General features: G+C 40.9%; 1 protein-coding gene across 1 annotated transcript in view; it reads left to right on the top strand.

Annotated features, from left to right (window-relative positions):
- TAF3 (TATA-box binding protein associated factor 3) overlaps positions 1-11,846 on the top strand; it is a 188,916-nt gene that overhangs the window by 132,848 nt on the left and 44,222 nt on the right. Inside the window, exon 3 of the mRNA XM_032258143.1 lies at positions 5,836-7,664. Within this exon, the coding sequence (XP_032114034.1) occupies positions 5,836-7,664 (1,829 nt within the window). The remainder of the gene's footprint in view (positions 1-5,835; positions 7,665-11,846) is intronic.

The raw sequence follows: 11,846 nt of genomic DNA, 5'->3' as shown, positions 1-11,846 counted from the left end.
CTCTCTCTCTCTCTCTCCCTCCCTCCCTCCCTCTCTCTCTCTCTCTCCCTCTCTCTCTCTCTCGATGTTGGAACACAGCTATTATTATTACTGTGTCTATTTTGTTGAAGTAGAAAGGGCCTGTGACCCAAATTTTTTTTTACTGTTTGCAATAACATATCAAGATTAGATATCTTATAATATTAAAGCTTATGTTGACCAAATTTTGCAGTTTTATAATACAGAGGCTTCCACAGATTAGTATAGGAAAATATTTTTAAAATATTGATAGGATATTTTACAGATTATTAATAAATGGTCATTATACACATGCATGCAAATAGTACTTTGTTGCCATTCAATTATTATCAAACTGAAATTCACCTTTACCAGTGATAAAGGCTGAACAGTTCAATAGCCATTACACATTTATCTTATTCCAAACACTTAAAACACAGAATTAAAATTATTCATGTAGTAAAAAGCCAGATATTCATTATGTGTAATCATCAACTAAGTCTGCATTTGAGCAGGCAGAAGTTAGATCAACTATATTTCTTTTCATTTTTAAAATTCTAATTTTTTAAAAATATATTCATTCAAGTGGAAAACTTTTATACCAGGAGAATGGATTAGTAACCATTGGACATTTCTGCAACAGTGAAAATAAATCAGCTACAGCTCCCTGCATCGACCTGGGTGAATCTTCTAAACATAATGTTGGGTACAAATTTAAAAAGGAAAAAAAACAAAGAACATTATAGTATGATACCATTCATAAAACGTTCAAAAACAACCAAACTACGTACAAATGTGGTAAAACTACGAAGGAAATAGATTGAAGATCAAGATAGTAGTTCCCTGGGGGCTGGGGTAGGAGTGGAGAAAGCAGGGGTGAGTGGGAAAGGAGCCACAGGGTTGGGAGGGCCCTGCACATGCTCTTCTGAAGTCAGGCGACGGCCTCACAGGTATTTGTTGATTATTACGCTTCGTAACTTCCATGCACGCTACTTATACCTGCTGGTAGGTGTCAGGTGATTCCTAATTTTAAAAATTGTTTAAATATCTTCACATTTTTTCCTTTCTTATTAAAAGTTTTCAGCTTTCTCTTCTGACAAAGCTGTTCACTCATTTTAATTGATTTTGATGCTGCAGTTGAAGCTTTCTTATAGTCTTAAAAAGTAATAAGAAATTGTAAATTAATAAAAAATAAGAAACCTCTGTTGGTTCTAAAAAAATCTATTTAAAAACCTGTGTTTTTTAAGTATTCTTAAAGCCAACACTTGCAGTGGTTTAGTTTAGTTTAGTTTGTTTGCTTGTTTGTTTTTTGATGGAGTCTCGCTCTGTTGCCCAGGCTGGAGTGCAGTGGCACGATCAGGGCTCACTGCAACCTCTATCTCCTGGGTTCAAGCGATTCTCCTGCCTCCGCCTCTTAAGTAGCTGGGATTACAGGCATGTGCCACCACGCTTGGGTAATTTTCGTATTTTTAGTAGAGACAGTTTCACCACGTTGGTCAGGCTGTTCTCGAACTCCTGACCTTGTGATCTGCCTGCCTCCACCTCCCAAAGTGCTGGGATTACAGGTGTGAGCCACCACACCTGGCCAGTGGTTTAGTTTTCTAATTCATTCCTATTCCTTTAAATAACATAAAGGAATGAATACAGGTTTTTGCAGTATTAAGTAACATGAAGGAATGAATATAAATTTTTGCAGTAGGGACTTGAAAAACAAAAGTGAAAATAAGCAATAAAAACAAAATAACAAAAACTGAATAAACCCCCTAGCTTGTGGAGTCCTACTTTAAATCAAGCCTAATGTTAATTTTTTTTTACTCAAACACAATCAATCATTAATTTTTTTGATACTCTTATGAGTTATTTGAGCTCTAAATTCAAAATAAGCCAATATATTTTCTAAAGTAGTTGTATGAAACCATCTGATTTTTTCCTAGCCAAGCCTCACAGTCTTCCTTCAGTTCAAAGGCCTATCTGCTAGCCATTTTGCCAGTTCTAATCTGATAGAATTGCACATTAGTAAAATAATACAATACATCATACTATACAGAAAAATCCAAATTTTCAAGTTACTCCAGCTGTTAAACAGGACTTACATCTGGAGGACATGAACCTGTCTTACTAGTAGTCCTGGGTGTCCCCAGTCTTCCCTTTCAGTGGACCGCTTCAGTGCAGTTTCCCTCTGGTCGCCCAGTATCTCCCTGAGGCCTTCCCTGGGGGACGCACACTGTTAGAGCGAAGCCAGATCCAGATTAGCCCCCAGAGTTAGAAGAGCAAGGTGCGCTGTAACATGCTCTAAAGACCCGTTATCCTGCCTAAGCCAGACCTTTATCACTCTGCTTTGGCATCACTAGGATTTATGAACCTCTGTGGAGCAGGAGGCGGTTCTTTGAAATTTCGAAACGTAATACTAATAAGTGAACATTCATTCACTTTTGGAATATTCTAAAGCTGTCTTCTTTCTGATATTTTCATGTTTATCTGTTGGCAGTTGAGCAGTTTGTCATTCTGATAAAGAAAGTGAGGGAGGGAAGAGTTTAGATGAGCTGAATGTGGTAGGTCTAGGACAGGGGTCAGCAAACCTTTTTTGTAAAGAGCTGAATAGTAAATATTCTAGGCATTCTTTGTTGCATGCTTAACTGAAACACAGTAGAGCCCAAAGGGAGTGTGTGGTTATTTCTAGTCACTAAGAGAAAACATTACAGAAGAGGTAATACTTGATGGGAGCCTTAGAAGTCACCAACTGTTAGGAAGACGGAGACATTTCGGGCATAGGAAATTGCATGTGCAGAGGTACAGGAGTGTGACACAGCACCACGTATTTGGGGATTGCAGATCAGTTAGTGTGGCTGGAATGGGCAGAGCCTGCAGGGGCTCAGTGTGAATGACGAGGTTACTTCCCTGGCTTAGATGAGGGGAGTGCCTTGTCAGTCATACTGGAAAAATTGGATTTTTATATTTTATTTTTTCCTCTGATTTCACAGATGGAGAGGATTTTTATATATTAGAATAGTGATTTTCAAACATGTTTTAGCCTCACAACAAAAGCTTTTGTGGATGCTCTGCATGTAAAATAGATAACCCTAGGCGTAACTCTTCTGTGTAATAGAGAACAGCCATCTCTACTGCGCAGCAGCCTCAGAAGGGCTTCTACAAACCCTCAATTTTCAAGAGACACCTCTTGCAAACTGCTTCTGAAGGAAGCATTGAAAGGTTTTTAAGATGAGGAACCACACACCCAGAAATGCGTGTTCACAAGATCACCATAAGATGACATGAGAGATGATTCTGAGAAAGCTGCACTGGAGGCAGAGACTAGGTAGAAGGTTCTTGCAGCCAAACAGAGAGGAGGTGCTGAACACTGAAATTAACAAGACAGAAGCAGAGGGAAAGCACATTAAAGCAAACAGTAGAAAACATGTGCTCTCAATTCAGATCTGGCCTAGAGGAGGGGAGAGAATCTCCAAGGACCCCAGGTTTCTGACATAGGACCTGGTGGATGATGCCATCATTGTCGTGAATCGGTAGCATAACTGATAAGGTTGTGATGTTCTTTATGGTGCTTTCCCGTGCGTCACCTCACTTGTTCTCTGTCTGTGCACCTTTTGTGCTTTTGCAGCTTGGGTTCTGCTGTTGGCCTCATCTTCATTGACCTCTTAAGCATTTGGCTTTCTTTACTTGGCTTCCTCTTTAAAACTGTTGCTCCCTTGATCTCTGACATCTGCCCCTCCATGTATTTCTTTAGTTCTCCTTTCTCTTCTTTTTATATCTAGGTATTCCTCAAAATACCTGAACCTGCTTCCTCTTGTTTCTTCCTAGCTCATATCATCCATCATGGCGACTTCAGTTATCTCAACAATGCTCTTTCTCTCACACACTCTGTCCTGTTTTCTGATCATCTGTATTATATTTCAGCTGCTGAGTAGATATCACAGACTGAATGTTCATCAAACTCTGTGCCTAGGGATTGAGCTAAAAATCATTGTCTTTTTGTATTTTCTTATTTCCTGTTTCTGTTCATCACTGCATTTATCACTCACTAAGGCTCAAAGCTTTTTCTTTCTCTTGCCTTATAAAAATAGGGTCTCACTCTGTCACTCAGACTAGAGTGCAGTAGCGCAGTCACGGCTTATTGCGGACTCAACCTCCTGGGCTCAGGTGACCCTCGCACCTCAGTCTCCCAGGTAGCTGGGACTACAGGCACGTGCCACAGTACCCAGCTAATTTTTATATTTTTTTGGTAAAGATGGGGTCTCACTATGTTGCCTAGGCTGGTTGCAAACTCCTGGTTTCAAGTGTTCCTACTGCCTTGGCCTCCCAAGATGCTAGCATTACAGGTGTGAGCCACCATGTCCGCCGAGGCTCAAAGCTTTGAAATTGCGTTTGAGTCCTTGCTCAACTCATATACCTTAATTATTTATCAGATTCTATCCATTCTATCCTCAGAATATCCTTCTTCTGTTGCCTCCTGATCGTTTCCGCTATTCTGGCTCTGACCCTTACTGCTTCTGACATCACTTCGGTAACCCACGTTATTGCTCTCCTTAGGTACCCGTTACCTCCCACCCCCATCCATCATACATGTTCCTGCCAGGGTGACTTTTCCCAGCACACCCCTCAGGCATTTTTATCTGTTGTCTAAAAACCTTCTAGGTCCAAAGTACCAGTAGAGTAAAGATTGTATTTCTTTTTCTGGAATTCAAAAGTCCTAGGATCTGGATGCAACTTTACTAAACCTGCTTCCTACTGCTCCCATCTTGCACTCTACATTCCATACAAATCATTTTCTGTTTCTCGTACACTCCCCTTGTTTCACCTTCATCCCTTTGTCATCTGACCCTTCGTCCTGGACTTCACCACTTCCAGGCTCCAAGTATCCCAAACACTGCATAATTAATCAAGCCTCCCACACATGCTTGACCTCAGGGAGATCTGTCTCTCCTTTGACCTGCTGTAGCACTTTCTCTGCCTGTGGCACTAATCACTTTCTATGGGCTAGACACATCCATTATTGCTGCCCTAAATTGTAAGCTCTTTTAGGTTATGATTTATTTCAGTGGCCCTTCTAGACTTTATCATTGTGCAGTATATGCTTAGTTAATATGTGTCAGGAGAAATAATCTGATCTTAGAAAAACTCAGCCAGGTAGGCAGGGCAAGTAACATCAGCTCCTTTCGGAAAGATTAGGAAACAGGCTGAGAGAAGTTAAGAGAGTCCCTCAGCTCTCTAGTGCCAGAGCTCTAGCTGAAACACCATCTGTCAAGTACCTGAACCAAGTGTATTTCATTGCACCATATTCCTTCTCCAAGTGGCTCACATCAAGCAAGCAAAGTAGAAGATATATGTAGTATATGAATTGGTTATAAAAGTCCTAAAAATACCTTTCTGTCATTTCTGATAATAATCCATCTCTTGGTTTTTTTTAGAGGGGTGTGTGTGGGTGTGCACACACACATGTGCTTCTATATGCATGAGAGGGAGATAGAGAAAGATGGTATTTACTGGTTAGGAAAGGAATTAATTCAGGAAACAACAGAAGGCCAACTGGAAATACTGAGCAATTTCCAGATCCTGAGATTAGGGCCAGACCATGTGAAAGGACAGTGATCAATTTGTACATCTTGCTGTTACTGACTGCCATAACTCTTTTAAGAATTATGGCACACAGCTTTGGAAGATTCTTGAAAACTAACTACTTTATTTTCTAAACACTGTCAATACTTTGGTTTTGTTGTTGTTGTTGTTTTTATTTTTTTAGAAATCATGTTTGAAGCATTATTTTTATTTCTTAGGTTTTGTTACGTTCCAATAATACTTCTTTTTTTCTCCTTCCTTTACCAGAAGAAGAAGAAGAGCAGGTGCCCACTGATGGAGGCACATCAGCAGAAGCCATGCAAGTTCCCTTGGAAGAAGATGATGAATTGGAGGAGGAAGAAATTATTAATGATGAGAATTTCCTGGGTAAGAGACCACTGGATAGTCCTGAAGCTGAAGAACTGCCGGCCATGAAGCGGCCGCGGCTGTTAAGCACTAAAGGGGACGCGCTAGATGTTGTGTTATTGGAAGCTCGAGAGCCACTCAGCTCAATAAACACTCAAAAAATCCCACCCATGCTTTCTCCAGTCCACGTACAGGACAGTACAGACGTGGCACCTCCCTCACCCGAGCCGCCAATGTTGGCTCCAGTTGCAAAATCACAAATGCCAACTGCAAAACCATTAGAAACAAAGTCATTTATACCTAAAACAAAGACTAAAACTAGCTCTCCAGGACAGAAGACTAAATCACCTAAAACCGCCCAGTCACCAGCAATGGTCGGAAGTCCTATTCGATCACCAAAAACTGCATCCAAAGAAAAGAAATCACCTGGACGTTCTAAGAGCCCCAAGAGTCCCAAGAGCCCCAAGGTCATGACTCATATTCCCCAAACACCGGTGAGACCTGAAACACCAAATAGGACTCCTGCAGCTACCATCAGTGAAAAAATTAGTAAAGAGACTATCCAGGTCAAACAAATACAGACGCCCCCTGATGCTGGGAAACTGAACAGTGAGAATCAGCCGAAAAAGGCTGTGGTACCAGATAAAACGATCGAGGCCTCTATTGATGCTGTGATTGCTCGAGCCTGTGCTGAGCGAGAGCCGGATCCTTTCGAGTTTTCTTCTGGATCGGAATCTGAAGGAGACATTTTTACCAGCCCTAAGAGAATTTCAGGCTCGGAGTGTACCACTCCCAAAGCTTCCACTTCTGCGAACAATTTCACAAAGTCAGGATCCACTCCTCTTCCTCTTTCCGGCGGAACCTCAAGTTCCGATAACTCATGGACAATGGATGCCTCCATTGATGAGGTTGTACGTAAAGCAAAACTGGGAGCACCTTCGAATATGCCTCCCAACTTCCCTTATATCTCTTCTCCGTCAGTGTCTCCTCCCACTCCCGAGCCTCTCCACAAGGTGTATGAGGAGAAAAGCAAGCTGCCTTCCTCCGTGGAGGTGAAGAAGAAGTTGAAAAAGGAACTGAAGACTAAAATGAAAAAGAAAGAGAAGCAGAGAGATAGGGAGAGGGAAAAAGACAAAAACAAGGACAAAAGTAAGGAGAAGGATAAAGTCAAAGAGAAAGAGAAAGACAAGGAAGCTGGCAGGGAAACCAAGTATCCCTGGAAGGAATTTCTTAAAGAGGAAGAGGCAGATCCCTACAAGTTTAAAATCAAAGAATTTGAAGATGTCGATCCCAAAGTGAGATTGAAAGACGGACTTGTGAGGAAGGAGAAAGAGAAGCATAAAGATAAGAAGAAAGACAGAGAGAAAGGCAAGAAAGATAAAGATAAGAGAGAGAAAGAAAAAGTGAAAGATAAAGGCAGAGAAGAGAAGATGAAAGCCCCGGCACCCCCGCTGGTGTTGCCCCCGAAAGAGCTGGCCCTGCCCTTGTTCAGCTCTGCTGCGGCCGCTAGGGTCCCGGCCATGCTGCCACCTTTGTTGCCAGTGCTTCCGGAAAAACTGTTTGAGGAGAAAGAGAAGCCAAAGGAGAAAGAAAAGAAAAAGGACAAAAAGGAGAAGAAGAAAAAGAAAGAGAAGGAGAAGGAGAAAGAGAAGAAAGAGAAGGAAAGAGAGAAAGAGAAGAGAGAGCGAGAGAAGAGAGAAAAAGAAAAGGAGAAACACAAGCACGAGAAAGTAAGCAGTTTCTCATTTTCAGCCCTGTGTGAACAGAGCCCTAGCGAGGAACCCAGGGAAACAAAGCCCGCAATTCTGTCTGTATTCTGGATGTAAATCACCCATCACTTAAGTGGAGATATGTTTGTGATGAGGTTACAAAATTTAGTTTTAATTCTAAAACCCATAAACCTGTAATCAAGTCCTCTATACACTGGCAGATGTTAAAAATTCACGGCCTAAAAGGCATCTAATCACAGACTATAAACTCTCTATTAACCATAGTGATCTCCGGCAGCTTAAAAAAAACAACCTGGGCTCTTAAATTATGAATAATATTTCTGTTAATTATCAAGTCTGCTACATTGTATTTTGCATCCAAATATTGAGAAAGGCAGCATCCATGTTTCTAAAAACGTGCAAAACCATGACACTATTTAAAGGGACAGCAAGGCCCATCGAAGAACCACTGCCTTGGCTTTCTTTCTTGGTGAGCCATTTTGGCATGTGGTTAAGATTATGGCTGTCTACAGAACTTTCAGTAGCATCTTTTATTCCTTCTGTTTTCTGCTTTAATAAGATAAGGGCACAGTTCTGAGTATCTAGGCTGGTCTGGCGGCCTGGTGAGTGGGCAGAAAGTAATCCCACGTGGCAGAAATGTTTGACCATCTCAGTAAGTCAGACTTCATTTCATAGCGTACAGCCAGAGAAAGCCTGCAGTTTTGTAGGCACCGGGGTTCAGTCCTCACGCCGTGACCTCCGCTTACCCAGCTTTGCTTTCCAGTCCATGGTTTCTTGGATCACAGCAGCTGGCTGGGTGATGTGAAAATTTCTTGTAAACTTTCTGAAAAAGGGTCTATTCATGGTGCCACCGCAGAGCTTCTAGTGATCCTTTCCCTGCCTTCTAAAAGTTTTCCTCTTTGAGCTTGGCTACAAAATAATATCCAGTAATTGTTTTTCACATGGTAAAATTTGATGTATTTTACTTGCAGCAGATGTATTACCACTAAATTTGGAATATTTTGTAACTTCAAAGTTACCTAGAAGTATGAGTGTAGTTGACAACTTTGGCTAATCTAAAATACAAAGAAGAGAAATGGGAATTGTGATATCGATAACTGAACGTTGACAAGTTAACGAGACACAGAAATCCAACTGTTACATCCATTTTAAAAATCATTTCATTATATTATGCGATTACTACATAGTAGTTGTCAGGTTTTAAAGCAGATCCACACACCTTATTTCCTCCTCCTCTTGCGCCTGTGACATAGGTCCAGCAGGTGTTGTTATCAGTATTTATGAAAGAGAGACTGAGCCCGAGAGAGTGACTTGTCCCAGATCAGGACTGCACAGCTAGCAGGAGCCAGGTCGTTCCGCTGCAGAGAGCGCAGGGTGAGGCGGTGTTGTTAGATATGTTGCCTGACAGCAGTTAGTCATTTATCCCTCCTGTACCTGGTCACTTGGCAGCTGAGCCCTCAGTAAATCAAACAGGAGCCCATTGCTTTCATCACCATCTTCACTTTGGAAAGTTCAGTGGAGTTGTTTCAGCAGCCATTATGAATTTGAGTGAAGCCCATCAGATTCGGTTTGTAACAGCAGTCCCATGCCTTTCCACAGTACCTACCAGACTTTAGGGAAGAAAAGTCCCTCAGACTACCTTGGTGGAAGGCAAGGCTCAGTCCCTAGAAGCACAGATTCCACCTGAAAGAAAGATACACGTTCTTGGATCAGTTTTGATGAGTTATAGAGCAGATATATGGCAAAATATACAAATGTAGAAAATTCAGCTATCTTAAAAGGCCTTTATAAATAATAAATAGTAATGTCTATAGAGTTAGACCTGAGTTCAGATCCTGGCTTTTGTGAAACAAGTAAGTCATTTAGATAAGGATTAAATGAGAACATACGGGGTGTGCCTAGTACCGTATCTGACACGTAAATGTCAGTAGATGCAGATGGCGTTCCATTCTGAATCAACGATATAATGTAGAAACCTAGAGATTGCTGCTTCATTGGACTGTATCAGCTAGCCTGTGTTAATATGGGCAAGTCAGCTATTGTTAATAGATTTTAAAAATTATTCTGCTTCCTTGGCATTATTTGGAATCTTAGCCCTCGATACAAATAGAAAGGATAAAGGCTAGGGCCCCCCATGGAGATGCCATTGACAAGGAGTAGAAATTGGGGTAGTAACGTAAACGTTAAGACTTCTCTTTCTTCAACCCCATTTAAATCCCCCAAGTATCACGGCATATGAGTAAACAAAAATGCACCTGAAATGGGATTCTATATGGTCCCAGAATTTTCCTACAAATCTACGAAAGTAAGGCAGCAAAGGTGAATTAAAGTGAGGCATATCTAAGCTGCCCCAAGAAAATGTCTTCAGCCAAAAGAATGAAGGCCGCAATCTCCTTTTCCCTCCTCATGATCCTGACCGACTCCAAGAGCAGCTCTCAGGGACAGTTACCCAGATCAGCAAACAAGAGCATTTGTTTAAATCTTTAATCCCCACATTTATTTTTCCTGTGTATAAAGCCTTTACCAGCCTTATCCACATTTATCAATACCAAGAACCAATAAAGATGTGATTAATTAAACAGGAATTTGCATGGTAGGTAGAAGGAGCTTTGGGCTTTGGAATCCAGCAGACCTGGAATAAGATCCAGGACAAGTTTTTTAGCTTCTTTAATCCTTAATATTTCATCTTTAAAGTAGAGATAATGATAAGAACACTTAACAACAGCAAAACAGTCATTGTTAACATTGAATAATTACTATGTGCTAAACACCATGCTAAGCACTTTAATTCCTTACCACAACCCTCAAAGGTAGATACTGTAATTATTATCACTTTAAGATGAGAAACTAAGGCTTAGAGAGATTAAGAGATTTGTCCAAGATCACACATCTAGTAAGGGTGCAGGAGCCAGAATTTGAATCCAGGCTGTCAGATGCTATGATATATGGTCCTAACTACCCCTTTTTTCTATATTGTGTTAATAATAAGTGAAATAATGTGGTTAGTAGCTCACCATAAGAAGTTCAAATTGTTTTTCTATTAGCGGTGGTAATCCAGAGAGTGTTGGGTTATGCAAGCTTTTAGTTCCCCTTTGTGGGCAATCAGACACCTTGTCAGGGTTGGGAGTGTAGACTGTCTCTTATTTAAAATAGAACCACCTTAACTTTTTATAAAACACGTGTTAATGGCCAGGTGCAGTGGCTCATGCCTGTAATCCCAGTACTTTAGGAGGCCAAGGCAAGAGGATTGCTTGAGGCCAGGAATTTGAGATCAGTGTGGGGAACACAGTGAGACTGTCTCTCAAAAAAAAAAAAAAAAAAAAAAAGGAAAAAATTTTTTTTAAATAATTAGGCATGTAGTGCACATCGGGAGTCCCAGCTACCTGGGAGGCTGAGCTGGGAGAATGGCAGCACTGCACTTCAGCTTCGGCAACAGAGTGCGACCCTGTCTTTAAAAAAAAAAAAAAGAGAGAGAAAAGAAAGATGTGTTAAAAGCAATTATGTTGATCAGTTGCAGTCACAACCATAATAGTTGCAGCAGTGATAAACCTAACAGTACATTTCAGAACAATTTAAAATTGTTACTCATACTGTCAAATTTGGGATTAAGTAAAATTTTTTAAAAATGTTTCATTAAAATTTGTGTTTCTGTGTGTGTCAGTGCATATGTTGCGTGGATCTTTGGAGTTTAGATGAGATGAGTATACAGGACTACTTTAATTAAAATTTCCTCTTGTTCTGTTAAGTGATTTTTGGAGGGAGGCTTATTGTGAAAAAATAAAAGCATTTTTAAATTTGTGTTAGTAGGACTGGACAATTACACTATATTCTTAAATAGATGATTAGCCAAAATCCATCTGTCAAATTGGGGGAGCTGTTTTACATTTGAATATGATCTAGAAAGGCACATTAGAGTTTCACCCCCAAAATGCTGACATCACCCACCACCTGTAGATAAGTAAGTCCAGGGCTGGCCAAGGGAGCCTGGCTTTGGCAGCCACTGACCGGGGTGGAAATTCCAGCTCTGCCACTTACTCGTTATTCCCCAGCCTCTCAACCTCGCAGACCCTCTGCTTCCTTCCTCTGTCTCCTTCCTCCCATTCAAAACTGGGAAGAGACAGCAGCATTTGACAGTTTAACTTGTCTCTGCTTAAAAACAGTAGTTTTATGCTGTCTCTAAGA

Source organism: Sapajus apella, unplaced genomic scaffold (assembly GCF_009761245.1).
Source record: "Sapajus apella isolate SASKATOON/1434 unplaced genomic scaffold, GSC_monkey_1.0 scaffold100, whole genome shotgun sequence".
Taxonomy (NCBI): Eukaryota; Metazoa; Chordata; class Mammalia; order Primates; family Cebidae; genus Sapajus; species Sapajus apella.
Note: the sequence above shows the minus strand (reverse complement) of the source record. Positions and strands in the feature narration are given on the sequence as shown.